Source organism: Plectropomus leopardus, chromosome 14, assembly GCF_008729295.1.
Source record: "Plectropomus leopardus isolate mb chromosome 14, YSFRI_Pleo_2.0, whole genome shotgun sequence".
NCBI lineage: Eukaryota > Metazoa > Chordata > Actinopteri > Perciformes > Serranidae > Plectropomus > Plectropomus leopardus.
In genome coordinates, this window is record NC_056476.1 from 7,408,170 (window position 1) to 7,423,872 (window position 15,703).

At 38.5% G+C, this 15,703-nt stretch overlaps 1 protein-coding gene across 3 annotated transcripts; it reads right to left on the reverse strand.

Moving 5' to 3' along the window:
* Positions 1–102: 102 nt before the first annotated feature.
* ahi1 (Abelson helper integration site 1) lies at positions 103–15,029 on the reverse strand. Of its 3 annotated transcripts, none has more exons than XM_042501043.1 (27): positions 14,983–15,029; positions 14,536–14,614; positions 13,518–13,636; positions 12,772–13,349; positions 12,579–12,667; positions 12,312–12,498; positions 11,296–11,488; positions 11,118–11,213; positions 10,847–11,032; positions 10,498–10,650; positions 10,271–10,403; positions 9,960–10,083; positions 9,482–9,711; positions 8,643–8,749; positions 8,379–8,497; positions 7,618–7,748; positions 7,391–7,531; positions 7,038–7,231; positions 6,898–6,943; positions 6,719–6,771; positions 6,083–6,200; positions 5,720–5,778; positions 5,481–5,543; positions 5,230–5,392; positions 5,047–5,132; positions 1,821–1,909; positions 103–1,652 (listed from the first exon to the last, which is right to left on the reverse strand). In XM_042501043.1, exons 2-27 carry the CDS (start codon positions 14,543–14,545, stop codon positions 1,472–1,474), a joined length of 3,648 nt encoding a protein of 1,215 aa, XP_042356977.1. In that variant the 5' UTR covers positions 14,546–14,614; positions 14,983–15,029; the 3' UTR covers positions 103–1,471. The 3 variants fall into 3 exon arrangements, with proteins under 3 accessions (XP_042356977.1, XP_042356978.1, XP_042356979.1); XM_042501044.1 differs by lacking the exon at positions 14,983–15,029 and adding an exon at positions 14,931–14,955; XM_042501045.1 differs by lacking the exon at positions 1,821–1,909 and having other exon boundaries at positions 1,567–1,652.
* Between the last annotated feature and the right edge of the window lie 674 nt (positions 15,030–15,703).

The following is a 15,703-nucleotide window of genomic DNA, read 5'->3' on the forward strand; positions in this document are numbered from 1 at the left end:
AAACAAACAAGGAATTGAACAAATACATAAAATAATAATAATGTGATGCAATTTAAAATTTTTATACTCATAAATATATAGTTTACTCAACATTTTACCCCAGTTTTTAAAATTAATTTGCTTAACCTATTAATTTCTGCAGTTTGCAGGATATTTCTTTTTAACATTTTAAAAATACATTTTGCCTGCCCTTGTACACAGCAGTACATTGCTTAGCTCCTGTGGTAGTTTCCATCCTACTTCTCCAAACTGGGGGTGCGCTGACTGACATTTACTGTAACAATACACAGAATATGAATAATTATCTCATTCAACCCCACTTCAAAGAATCCTAACTGCTCCTGTAATGTTTTAATGTATTAATTGCGTTTTAACATTTTTAACTTGTACATTTGTGGTGTTGCAGAAACTGCAGCCTAAAATCAAGGCGGTACAGCTATATTACTGATTTTAAGTTTGTATAGTACAATTCAAATGTATTATTAAATACTGTGCATTGTGTTATATGAACGCAACATGAGCCAATATAGTCAACCACTGTAAAGTCCAGGTCACAGACTAAATGTGCCTTTTGTTGTGAAACTCTGCTGCGTTAATGATCTTAGTTTTCTTCATCACATGACCTGGATTTCATGTTGAAGTTAAACAAGTCAAGAGCCACTGACCATGTTCATGTTGAGATGAAGAAAATAAACCTTTTATACTATAGTCTGTGAAGTGATGTATTAGGGATCAGCAATATATTGATATCATTTCATGAGATAAGCGTTGTGTATTTGTTTTTTACAGTAAAATGTTAATTTCTTAACTCACCAGACTCCCCTAGCTGTTTATTTACAGCTATTGCTATTATTTACCCTTATCTACTTAGTCATTGTATCTACATTTCTGATTATTAAATATAATAATTATTAAATATCTGTGATTGTTCCACCCACCATCATATAAGCATTGTTTGAAAGGTACATCCCAAAAATAGCCATTAAGCGTATTTATTTTTAAAAAAATATGAATCAAGTGTGACTTTACATGTGACCTATAGAATGACATTGACAAAAAAATTCAGAATTAATAATCTGCATTTTTATAAACATGTTATGAATACAAATTTTTTTAAATCTCTTACAGGCTAAGAAAATAAAACTACATCATTATGATTTTCTTCTATATCAACAGTAAAAATGTACAAAATAGTAAAAGTTATGAAGTTAAAAAGTTATGCTTATGTCAATAAATATGAAAAACAAGAATTCCTAGAATTGCTCAAATCTTTATGCAAAGATAATTTTTACATTTCATTGATCAAACTGTATTAAATGCAATACAGAGCATACTGACTGTTCAAATACAAAAAGCAAAGCAGTAAAAATACAACACATCTGCAAGGTTGTTGTCGTTACAAAAATGCATTTCATATGAAAAAAGAATAAATGTGAAAGCACTCATTGAAAACAATCATGTGTCCGTAAGTTTATGCGTCTGGCTCGAAGGCACCATTAGTCTGGCCCGTTGGTCTTTTTGGGAGCGGTCTGTCTGTCGATCTGCCTCTCCTCCTGGTGCTCGTTGATGCCGGAGCATCTGCATCTGAAATTGTGGTTTGGGATGAAGTCGCTGGGACTCCAGACTTTTTCAACTTCTTCTTCCTCCTAGCTCTGCAGGAAAAGCATTATTCACAATCGGTGTTCACTATTAATTAGCTATAATGTAACAAACTGTATTGTCTTGTTTTTGTTAAAAAATGTCTAAATAAACTTGGAGGCTCATGCAGTGTTGAGTAAACCATGACCCTTTGAATGGAGGCAGCCCAGCGAGCCACTCACCTGGCATCAGTCAGCTCAGGTTCGGTGTCAGAAAGGGTCGGCTCAGAGAGAAACCTAAGTTCCCCAGAAGAACTAATTGCAGCAGAAACCTTTAAAAAGTTATGAAGGAGAAAAGACAAAATGACAGGAAGAGCCACGCAGATACTGAAATATATAGACCACTATCACCATGCATTCTTTTTTGCACTAAAAAGTAAACATTAAAGTGATACTTCTCCCAAAATCTTTCAAAACTCTCCCACTACAGGCTCATTATTTGTCATAGTCTCAACAAAATATGGCCATGTAGACTGTTTCCAGCAGAACATTGGGAACGTAATTATCACAAACTGAGTATTAACATGGTTTTATGTCAGAAAAACTTGTCCACGTCAGTTCCACTGATCAGGCAATTATCAGGAGGCAGGTTCTGTGAGTGTTTGCTTTCTGGTGGTTTTTTTGGCTGGGTGGAGCTGAGGTGTGATTACCTTTAACTGGGAACACCTGGCCACAGTTCCCTAACTATTCAACCCCAGACCCCATTACAAAAAAAACAATGCAAAAAACTCTACAGCAGTTAGTTCCAACCAAGCACTTTGATTGGTGGGGAACACAGACTGTATGTAAAGAATCTTTATCTTTATTATCTACTTAGCTTTATTTATAATTTTATTCTTAAATCTTTATTTTTGTATCTTTACATACAGTCTATGATGGAGAGGCCTTCCATGAGTGCTTAAATACAGAACAGCAGCACTGGGACTTTTAACTCCTCATGTATCACTCCGCCTTCTTCACTGTTAATTGGGTAAACAGGCAGGTAGTTCTCTGGTGATACCGATTATGGTGTAACTAATGCGGCGGAGGCCTACTGTGTGTCCCTCCAGTTGCCCTTCAGCGGGAAAAAAAAGTAATGGGGGCAGCAGTTGCTGTTGAAGCTGTCACACCGTATTCCGCACCGTTTGTTGTTTAATTAGTTATCCAGTTAAGCTAACCCACGACGCTCGGTAACATTGGCGGTGTTTTTCAACAAGCCGCCATGAGGGCTTTTCTGTGGACGTGTGGAGCCGTTACCCGGTGCTGTTGTTTTTAGCTTAGCTGCCTCAGTATAGCTAGCTGGCTAGACCCCGCATTGTGATTCAAGACTGTGCGCAACCACGTTGGGAAGATTTGGCGCGGACACGAGGAGCATTTTAAACCACGGGGATGTTTGACGGACACTGGTTGACCAGCCCTCTCCCTTCACTGGAGACCGGAGCCACAGTTGGCAGCTGGCGGCGGAGACTAAAGTTAAGAGCCGGTAAGGATTCTTCCTACTTGCCTCGGTAACTCAGTAGAGACACACAATTTATTTCACTGCAAACAGATAATCTTACATGGTATTAAGCAGCTGGTCTGCTCACAACATGTAGACCTAGCTAACACAAAGTAGCCGGCTAGTTTGCCGAAAAAAGATTCGTGTTGCTAAGCAACGGCTATCACTTCGAGCGGTTGCGGAACTAACAAAATAGCCAGACAAACAAACAAATTATAATCTGTCGTCGTGTATTACTGATAAGTAATAAATGACGCTTGTCGAGATGTTGTATAAAAGCAATCTCACAGTCCGGGAACAGTCAGCTCAGTGAATGGTAAAGGGGCTGACACACTGACATGTGCCTCACATTAACCGCCGATTGATCTCCACATCCTAATGTGATTATTATTATTTGATCATTTGTAATTTACTTTATAGGCTTTAGTTTATTATAGCTTAATCTGGCATGTATCTCCCTCCTTTGTTGTGGCCCGGGAGCTAGTCGTAACAAATTGGGGGCTTGTCCATTTGGAAAAGTCAAGACTTTTGGATTTGTTGACATTTTTCCCCAAGTAAGTTCGACTTACTTAAGACTGACAATCCAAATCTTTTTTATATATATTTTTTTCACATTTCCAGACTGTATCCAGATTGATTCTCGACAGAAAAAAAAACATGTAATGCAGTTTTTGCCAGTCTAATCCAAAATATTTTGTTCTGAAGCGCAATTCAAATCAAATTTCAGTGAAATCTCAGTCTGGATGCTCTGGCTGCTCAAATTGGATTTCAAAGTGTCTTTGAACACGAGACACAACCAGTTAAATCCAAAGGGACAGAAGTGTTAAAGAGAGCACACTAGTAATAACAGTTAATGGACAAAAAGAAAAAAAATATTTAAGGGCGAAAAGATGGACCTCCATTTTTCATGCTTCCAAGTTCAAAAGCTATAGAAGCATTGCTACATAATTACTGACGCCTACATTGTTACAAAATCAACCCATGCGGATAGATTGGTGATTTCTTGTCACGAATCCAATGTTATTATTCAATTCAATTCACTTTCATCCCCAAGGGCCAATTAATTTGATTATGTGCAAATAACAGTGTGGACAGTCTGTCTTCAAGGTCTGATCTGAAAAACAAATCTTATTTGCCTGCTGTCTGAACTTAGCCTTAGTCTTTATTTTTCTATTTTGTAAATCTGTTTTAGTTGAGTTAAGTGTGTTCGTGGGGAAAGTCGTTAATGGAGAAATTGCGCTCTTCTTTTCAAGTATGTGCAGGTGTTGGCTGACAATTATCACCACAAAAAGACAAAAGTAATGGGATTAAAAGAGAAAACAAGAGTCAGAAGTCATGTCAAAAGCTCTGTGAGGCTGTACTATCTTACAGCAGTGTTTTGAACTACGTATCTTGAGGTAACACCATGCGTGCACAAAAGCTTGATTAAAAAATAAAAGCCCCCTCCCCTCCAAAGTCACATCTACAATATGTAGAATAAGGAGGGTATTTGATTGGAAAATAATGGATCAGAGATATTTTTCGACAATTTTAAAATTACAATAACACTTTAAAGATTTAAATCTGTACTGTAAACCTACTGTCATTATCTATCTTTACATATTGCACATAACTTGTTTGCTGTCAATACATGAGCTGTGTAATGAGTAAGATGTATGAAATGATATGACAATAAAAAATAGTATCAAAAAAAGAGAAAAAAGGAGGGCGTGATGGTCAAAAGAAAGATTAAGACTGAGTATCACTTTACCAACAGAAACACAGACACCACAGACACAAGAGAGAGAAGACCTGCAAATGCAGTGCAAGAAATGTATACCCTCCTATTACAGCCACACCCGCTTTAACCTTTAAGCCCATACAATATGGATTACCAGTGAGAAGAGATTATTCAAATCAATGACAGACACCCCTGCATTATTGTTTCCTTACCCTGGTTGGTGTTGACCTCTCAACAGTCCCCTCTGGCAAGGCTGCAGGCGCCTCTACAGACTGAGTCACCTCTTCATTGAAATCTCCTACAACATGAAATAACTCAGCTTATTGTTCCACTTTTAAAAGTTTCATATGCATCGTCCATTAGTTGTCAAACACAAGAAATTATAATCCACTTACTCTGATCCACTACATAGGAAGCAAGGAAATATCCCTGCTGCCCATTGGCCAGACGCCCAAACCACCAGTTGTCATTGTCTTTGTACAGCACTTGGATGACATCCCCACGGTGCACTGTCAGTTCATCAGACCGATTAGCCCTGTAGTCAAAGAGCGATACGACCTCGGAGAGGAACACAGAGGTCTAGGGGTTAAATATGAGAGGGGAGAGGTTTCATGTGACTGAGCTTGCAGCTACAGAGGATACTCACTACTTGTTGAACGGGGGCAGAATCCGTTTCCTGGAGGCCTGCAGAAACGTGGTCAGGAAGGCTCTGATGGAGATTAAAAAAAGCATAATTTTAACTCTGAACTGGCAATTTTAGACGATATATATATGATATTTGACAGACCAATGCAGTCATTTTAATGTGGTTGACAAAGAAAAAAAGAAAAAAGACACATCACAAAAAGCAGTAAATGAGGAAATTCACGCAGAAAACAACCTTACCGTCTGTAGCCTGAAAGATGAAGCTCCTGTCAGACGCTGACCGACTGGACTGAAACCGCCTGAAATTACAAGAACAAACAAAAGCATGCATAAATACTTCATCTTGGACTATAACACAATCCACTGACTTGAGATCACTTACGGACACAAGTGAAAACCACAAGCGGCCCATCTTTTTCTCTGTGTACGCTGTACATGCTTTAAACCACAATGCTGAAAGCATTCGGTCTTGATCACCTCATGCTACACTTTGCGCAGCCATAATCTCAGAAAATATTTGACCTCGCATATCACAGAGCAGCAGTGAAGTCATTCATTGGTTACAGACGAATAACAGTGTGATTAACTGTACAAGCCACTCACGGTTTTGGGCGCTCAGAGCTGCCTGGGGGATAAGCTGCTCCGCTAGAGGACCAGAGAGCTGCAGCTTGGAGTGTGGCGACAGAAGAGACGGAGGTGGTAACGAAGCATTTAATCCCGTCTGGAAAGAAAAGGCTGAACTTGAGATGTCTAGCATTTTATAAAAAAAATGCAAATATAGCAAGGTGCAGTGCCAAACAAGTGAATCTAAGGTTGTCTTTTTACTCTCACTTTCGCCTACAAGTAGGTTTACAAGCAGTAATCCACAATCCTGGAGAGTATACCTTTAAGGTCAGGAAAATATTTTTAAAAAGCAAACACAATACATAATGGCAGCCAGCAGGATTATCTGAATAACAAAAGCTAAGAGGAAATGCAGTGCACCTCTGTAACGCTGTGCTAATCAAGACTTGAGTTTATCATTACAAGTAAAAGGGCACACTTTGTAACATTACAGAATTATTTTTGTGGTTTCTTTTCTTAGCACATGAGAGAAAACCCAAGTACAAACTTGTTTAGACAGTGATTACAAAGAGCAAAATCAATGTTGGCATAAAGGGCTTGACAGGTTACATCATCATATTTGATGACAAAGTATACAAAGGTGTGTTTACAAAGGAGTAATGAGCAAAAACTCACTGCGCCAGAGTCTGTTGTGAAGCTCCTCCCTGTGTGAGAAATGCTCATTTTGTCTGCAAACCAAACACACGACAGAAGATTATTTTATATGTAAATAAAGCTTGTTGAGATGTAATGCAGCACACCATGTAAAATACATCAAACTGTACAACAGCTCGAATTGAAAACACATACAGTACCTTGATCATACATGTATCCAGAAGTTGAAGACCTCTGATGTGGTTCCTAAAAATAATTAGAAAAAGTGAATTTTGGTGTACATTGAATTTCTCTATTTCTACATGTTCTTATTTTGAAGTAATAGAAAATGAGTACTTACAAGTACTGAATCCAGCTGCTCCTTAACACATTGCATTTTCAATGCTAGTCTGGCTGCATGGGCAAACTGATCAATGGCTGAAGCAGCAGATATGTCCTGTAGCGCTGGTGTGTCAGGTGTGTTTCTGATGGTTTTGGGGTCTGTCGAAGATAATCTGCTCGCAGCTTTCATACTGTGCACCTCCATCTGGGAAGCTGTGTGATACAGCATGACATAGTCTTAGCTTTGTTTGTATTTTAATGCTTAACAGCTGACTAAAATATCATTCAGATCTGAAAGCAAAGTGAGCACAGCTGAGAGATTCAGGGGCTGCAACCACAGAAAAAATCTACTTGTCAGGTGTTTTAACAAACCTTTGCGGTCGTACACGTACACGAGGACCGGTTGGCCCTGACCGAAGGCACTGAAAGCAACCATGTTTTCATGGGGGTGGAACGCCACGCCGTGCAGAGCAGTGGGGTAACAAAGCTCAGAGAAGACGGCAACTTGGTCACCTGAGAGGACAGAACAGCTGACAGCTTTAGCCACTGTGTAAAAAACTGTCAAAACTGTTCAGAAAAAAAACAAACACGACTCTCACCTGTGTCTGTATTCCACACATAAGCCATCCCATCCTCACTACCAGAGAAAATGAAGTTGCCACATGGTGTGAAAGTGCTGTAGATCCGTTCTCTGTAGTTTGTGGCGCCAGTGTATTTCTTTACAGCCAGGCTGAAAAAATGTAAACGGATATTTTAAAGGGACAGTCCACCCCAAAATCAAAACTACAATCTGTCTTACATGTAGTGCTATTTATCAGTCTATACTGTTTGGTGGGAATTGCAGAGTGTTGGAGATATCGGCCATAAAGATGTCTCCCTTTTCTCCAATACAGTGGAACTAGATCGCACACAGCTTGTGGTGCTCAAAGTGCCAAAAAACCCCCCCAAAAAACGTGAAAGTAATGTCTCTTTTCAGAAATCATGACCCTTCTTTACGTGTTACATGTATCTTAGATTTGGTAATACCTCAAGCAAGCTGATCTAGCTTGAAAAGCTGCTTTGTGCTGTCAACTTTATGAAAAACTGGTGTAATGTGCTGGTAATGCTAGACTTAATGTTGGTGCTTTATCAGGGCAAATACACTTAGTTAATGCCATGACCTAGAATGACTTATCATGTACTCACAGAGGCTAAGATGCACCCACTCTCTCCAGTCATTAAAAAAAACACCAGGCTCTTTTCTCTGCACTGGGTAACCAAAGTGGCTGTATTACAAACCACAAAACCAGTAGACACATTCAAAAAGCAGAACAGAGGTCACTGTTTCTTGTAATAGATAGTAGCTTAAGTTTTGTCTTACATTCTCAGGTCCATCATCCTCAAGACACTGTCTTTGGCATGGATGAGCAGGCACCGCCCGTTTGGATGGAGCTGCAGCATGTTGATGGGGATGCCGCTGAGGTCAGTCTCATCAATTTTCTAGAAGAACAAAACATGCAGAGTTTCACACTTCTTTGTGAATTCATTTCTACAGCACAAGTAGACCACCATCTGAAATATCTTAAGTATTCTGCATGATATGTGCATGTGTGTCATCAAACACTACGAATATCATCTCCTGTACCTTCTCTATGCACCAGCGATGACATGGCTGATGCCGCTTGCTGTCAGTTAGTGTTGTTTTCCACACAAGGATCAGGCCTGCGTTGTCTGCAGAGAACATTCTCCTTCCTAATTACAACAAATACAACAGAAAATGACGTCAGCGATAAGAGGGGTCAAGTACAACATTCTGCATTCACATTACAAAAGAGGCAATGTCTCACTTTTCACAAACAAAGCACCATAATTTGCTTCACTAAGTATAAATAATACTTAACAATCACCCTCAAAAATGTACTGACATGTACACATGCAAGCTCACATGCACACTGAAACTTTCTGCTGGTTTCAAGTGGGGACTGTATGTGTGAGTGAAGACAGTAACAACTTATGATAAGCTAAGATATGGACAAAAAATGTTTTTATGTCCTTTTAAATGAGCTTAAATGAATATTAGAGGATATCTAAAGTCCCCAGATAGTAAGTGTAGCTTCCCCCTCTTCTGACTTCATCTTAAGAAAAAATGCATTGACACGAGCATGTAAAGGTAAATATTAAATTGAGAAAATTATATAAAATAGACCTGAATAAAAACTTTATATCATTCAGTATTTATTATATGTACACTTAGTTGACTCTCACTGGTTTATTACTTTCATCTAAGCCCTACTTTTTGTAATATTCTTCATAAAGATAACATTTACTTGAGGTGAATCATTCTTTAAGAGACCGCATTCGTTCTTATCGTGCAGCGTAGGAGTTGGCTGTGGGCCTATCTCAGCATGCACTGGGTAAGAGGTGCACAACATGGACAGCAGGTTGCCGGTTTATTATAGAGGATAGACACAAAAAACAAGATACCTTCAGAGTCAAAACAAACTGAGTTGATGAAACTGTTGTGACCCTCAAACTCCTGCAGCAACTGGCCGTTCACATCATCGACGTCAAGCCTCCACACTCGCAGCAGAGAGTCGTAGCCCCCGGTAACCACCAGGCTGTGGGCCATGGGGTGGTACTGGGCACAGTACACAAAGGAGGGATGAGGGAGTACCCTCTGGGCTGTTTCCTGAAGCCGCTCCACATTCCACTCTCTGAGGAAAGAGCGCAAGAAAATAATCAATAATGCACTCTTTTGTGCAAAGAAATATCTGTTCTTTAATATCACTTCAAACAATCAGTCCAAAACATGCTGTGTCACTACTAACTACAAAGAGCATTTGCTCCCTCTAGAGGTGTTACAAAAAACAGCTTCACTGGGACACAGACTCACTCATCTACTCATGATCAGTTTTAGTTACCAGTGTTATTATTTTTTTCATCTAAAAAAACAGAAAGTTACCTGACAGTGCCGTCAGACGAGGCCGACAAAAGTCTCCGATCATCTCTGGACCAGCAGAGATCATAGACTATTTTAAGATGGCCGCTGAAGAAAGCCAGCACCTTGCCAGAGGGAATCTCATACACTGAAACATCAAATGAATGGGTTATATTTTTTTGTCCATGATTGGAAGCTGTAGACTTCTGAGGTCATCCCCAGAGCTGTTAGTTACAACTGTGTGTAAACAGCTCATTAATTAGCTGGAGATTTCTGCTGAGTAGTGAAGAGCAGCATCAGCAGGAGCAGTTTCACACAGATGAGGTGTTGCTCACCTATTACAGGGAAAGCATCTCTGTCAGCACAAGCAGTAGCCAGCATCGTCCCCGCGTGAGAGAACAGCACTGCGAAGCAGCCCATTTTACCACCACGGAATGAGTGAATGGCCTTGTTAGGAATTCGACAGATCTTAAAAGTAAACATGAAACACAGAGTGTTAGTGAAATCATTTAAAACATTACAGGTTTAATACTGTCCGTGAATATACAATTCCTCATCCCACCTGTCCAGGCAGCCTGCTCCATCTAAATGCTGGCGGCTTGGTGTCTACAGGCTGTGTCAGACTCCTCTTGGTGATCTCATTCTGCAGCTCACTGTAGGAGGTGCTGCCCCTCTCCTCCTGCAGGGCCATCATGGACCGAATACTCGGGTCCACCTACAGAACAAAAACCATCTCAGCCACAACATATCACTTAATCCACTTTTGGCATGACTTTACAAAAATGATCTACAATACAACTGATATATAACATGCTGACCATTTGCATATCTACATACCTATCATAGAAATATAAGACAGAAGTATTCCTTATAAAGATATAACAGCAGATATAAAGGAGCGAATAACTTACATGCTCAGGGAGCTTAATGCCTTTCACTGTGACGTAAAGGGTGGATGCGTATTTGTTTCTGGGGTACTTCCTCCACCACTCGACCACCTCGATTGTTTTAGGTTGTCTCTTTGCCCGAGGCGGAGGGCAGAAAAGCTGGAGGCGAAGTTTACTGTCGATATTTAGCACATCGTTTGTGCCGACGAGCTTAAGGATACAGAGAAAAATGTTAAATTAGCATTAAAAAGGCCACATTTAGACAGTTCTCTTCTTTCATTGCCAAATATAGTACCTTGAGAAATGCCCATGCAATCTTTCTGAATCCTCTCTCGTGCTTGTCAACATCAACCTTGGCTCTCGCTTCCTCCATGGTTATAAAGTCCAGGATCTTCAAGAAACAAAAAAAACAAAACAGTTATTGTCAGCTACATTGAAAATGGCCAAAAATCTCTAAATGAAGTGTCTCTTACTTCAAAGAAGAGTATTACTCTGGGCCTGTCATCATTTTGTTCAACAAAGTAACCAAAGCGTTCATTAAAGATTATCTGTTCCCGCCACTCAGGGATGATTGATTTGTTCTTCTTGAAGTCGAAGGGTTGAGTCATGATGGGGAGAATGTGGTCAACACTCTCTTGCTCATAAAATGAGGAGACCGGACGATGGCTATTAAAAACAAGACAGAGAACAACATTTATGCAAATACATAAAAATACTGATATTAAGACAATATTATTTTGCTGTTTGCGACATACAGGGTGTCAACAGGTACTTCAAGGCTTTTTAATACTTTTTCAAGATTATTTAAAAACAAATTTTAGACTTTTTTGGACAAATCATCTTATTCAAACACTTCAGCTAAGTATAAAGGTAAGTAGTATATATGTGGTCCCATGCAGAGGTAGGTTTTATGTAAGGAAATATTAGTTATTAATGCAAGTAAGTACAAACTACATTTTGCTAACAGATAAGGGCAAGTATAAAGTAAAAAGACAGTATTAGGTTTGGTGGAAGGTTTAAAGATTTGTAACATCAGATACGTGGACTTTCACCAGAAGTGCCTGACTCATTCTGACAAAAAGAAATGAAAAGGTGGATAAATTAAATAAGATAAAATGTTTATAGCAATTATGGCCTCACAAATTCAAGTTTAATGGCATTTAAGGCATATTATTTATGACATATTTAATACAGTTTAAGAACCTGAGGACACCCTGGTATATTGTACTCAAAGATTTTACCACCCTCTACTATCTTTGAAACGAGGAATTAAAGTAGTTGTAGAGCATGCCGTGATTTAATAAAAAAAAAACCAAATAACTATGGATCAGATGTTACAAGTTACAATTCAGCATCCAAATAAGAATGTACCGGGTAATAAATGTTAGCGAAACAATACCAATGAGCAGCCCATTTTACACTGAATCAAACACTGATCTAAACTGCAGTAATGTTGCAGTAATATAGGTGTCTGAGAGTCCATTCTCACCAGTCTTCTTTCTTCACATACTGTCCAGTGTTTTCATCGACAACATGTATCTTCACCATGGGGTGGGAGATCAGCAAGTCCGTCTTGAGGCGATCAGTTTTGTGGATGTACACTCCCAGCACCAGGCTGTCATCAAATGTCGGTTTCTGCGGTACGTCTGCCTCAGTTTCACTCTCTTCTTTGACAACTGGAAAAAAAGAAGGAAATTATGAATATAACATTCACACTTTTTAAATTGAACTTAAATTAATTCCCAACAGCAGTCACCATGTTTCTTCTTCTTCTTTTTCTTCTTTCCCTTCGTTTCTGTTTCATTGTCCACATCGGCATCCTGGTCATCATTTTCATCTTCATCCCTAGTGGAACAAAAAGCATTAAATCTTACTTCAACATGCTAAAAACTGTAGCCTAAATGTAAAAAAGAAAACAAACCTATTATCACACTAGTAGATATACACACCCTGCTTCCGGTTGTGTAATTACAGATTTCAGCTTTTTCTTTTTTTTCTTTCCAACATCATTATTCAGTGGAGCACTTGCGGAGACAACACTGTCTTCTGCAGTCTTGGCACTTGTCTTCTTTAAAGTCCTCTCCTCCTCCTGTGCGATCTGCTGCTGGTATTCATGCAGCAGCTTGTCCTCTGCATCCTCCACCTGACTCTCTGTCTTGGCCTCGGTATCTCCTTTGCTTCTGCCCTTTTTACTTTTCCGCTTTGGCTCCTTTCCACCTCCTACATCATCTGGCTCCAAAGCAATCTCAGACTTGGAAGCATCTGCATCCTTCTCAATGTAACTTGTATTGTCCTCAGGTGGGAGGGAGGGAAGCTCCCTCTTACTTTTCTTCTTGCCTTTTGTTGTTTGAGTCTCCTCTTGGTTTTTGCTGTTGTTGATGTTAACCTTTTCTGCCTTTTCCTTCTCTCGTTGTTTATTCTTGGTGTAGCGAGGGCTGCCCTGTTCAGGGTGATATGTGTTTTGAAGGATGGTCTCATCTTCTTCTGTGTCCTTCTCAAGGTTCAGATTCTTTTTTAGATTCTGAAGCTAAAGACAAGAGAGGAAAGGAGAGCAAAGAAATACCAATATATGTATTTAAATCTTGTTTCCTTTAACATGGGTGACCATTTCACATGTTTTGCACTATTTTTCAGTGTATTTTGGAGGAAAAAAGATTAAGGACACAAACCAGGTTTATTTTTTTTGAACACTTACCACAATAGTTTCCTGAGCTTCAGTGTTTTGCTTTTTCAACTTTTTCTTCTCTGAATCAGAGTACTTCTTGAAGACTTCATTGAACCTTTCCCGGGTCTTTGCCCCGACTTCACTTTCACCTGTTAAAAAAAAAAAAAGAAACTATCATTAATGGGCAGAGAATGCATGCGTTTCAGTATTTTTTAAACAGTACTTAAAACCATGGCTTAAAAGAAATCATAAATTAACCACAAATCATGTGAGCAGTGATCCAAACCTTTGCATAGAAATTACTTTTCCCGGACAATATAATGTATGTTTTGTGTTGTATGTTTTTTGTTTGAAAATTTGCAATCTGTCTTGCTTGATTATTGTTTTACTATTTATTGTTTGTTTTGTACTGAATTGTCTTTTAGTATTTTTCTTCCAGGGGCTGCAGAAGCAAATTAGCTATACAGTTGACTTTAGGTCAAAAGTTGTATTGTGCAGGCCCATGTTACATCAGCTAATAAACTAAACTAAACTAACCGGTCATGGGCTAGCTACATTGAGATCAGTTAATACTATGTCATCAGAGCAGTGTGTGCTGCTATGAAGAAGGGTACATTTATAACTACTTTTTACTATTATGCTCCAGTAAAATTTAAAAGTACTTGAGTGTTTACATTTTACTCAGTCACATTTAAGATTTAAATAGTGGTTGTTTTTTTTTAACTTTTCAACTTTTTTACACACATAAAAAAACATGCTCAACAAATAAAAAACTATGCATTTTTGTAGATTGAACTACCCAACAGTGTGTAAATTAGATTAAACTTTAATGAATAAATAACAATAATCCACTAACATGTTATAAAAGACTCTGAAAGGAGGTATTCTGCATTATAAGAAATTTTACTTTTGATACATCATGTTTTCTCCTGTGATTTTTATTGCAGTTTATTATTGCATTTGTACAGTGTTATTCTACTATCATTCAGTAATGAATACTAGTATTTCTTCTTTTACTGGTATGTTGGGGAGACAGTTGAAAACTCACCTGCTGGCATCCTCAGACCCCGTTGTGTTTCTCATTCTGAGTCCAAAAGGATAATAATCCAGTTAGGAATGCTCTCATCCTGCCAAAACAAAACAGGGATAACGTTAACCTTGTGAACAAAATCTCTGCTGGATCATACACTGCTTTGTAAAGGGCACTATTGGTTACACAATTTGGATAACAACAGCGTAGCAAACACACGTCGTATTTTCCGCGAGGCTAAAAAAAACAACATTTTTGAGAAGCTAACAGTTAACTGCTAGGTACGTTAGCCTGCTAAGTGCTAACATTAGCTAGGATAAGTGGCATTGTTGACTTGCCACGTTTGGCTGAGGGCGATTAAGCTTATTTAACAAACAGTTTGAGCCTCACAACAAAACAAAGTCCACACAAACGTGTTTTAAAAAGCTGGGTTTGGGTCCGCTGAGGATAACTGCGTGTATCTACCCTGCAGTGATTGTGCTGTCCTCCAACTTCTCCGACGACGCTGCGACGGTTTCCAAGTCAACCACACAGTGAGGGCGGGGCGTAGAGGCCATGTTTGTGACGTACACACAACAACAACAAATTCACCAATGAGATTTGAGGATCTTCGCGTTACGTAACAGTCTCTCGAGCGTTACCATGGAAATAATCAGAACCACTTTAATTTTAGCTTATTGAGAATATAAAAATGTTGAGATAAAAAAGTATGGAAAACAACAACTATATAAAAATATGTATATAAAAGAAAAGTACATTATGCCACCATGTTTAACACTAGAATGTATTTTTTTTAAATTAAATAGGCATAAAATGCTAAGAATGTAAAGTGTGTGAAAATATGTACATTTTGTTACATTAAAATTGATAAAATTAGTCTGTAATGTTTTAGAAACTTAGACAGAAAAAAGAAAGCCTTTATTATCATTATGCAATATATAACTAAATAAGTAATGCCTCACCCTGAGGTGCAATACATTCAGACAACCCAATTTGAACATGGCAAAAAAAAAAAAAAAAATAAGATAACGAAAATAAAATATGAGTAGAACCAAAAACAACAAAAAGCATCAGAATGCCCATCGGACATATTCAGCAAACAAACATAATTATTTAATGTCTGAAAAGGATCACTTATAACATTAAAATGATGATTGTACATCCATTATTTTGCTTTGTAATAAGA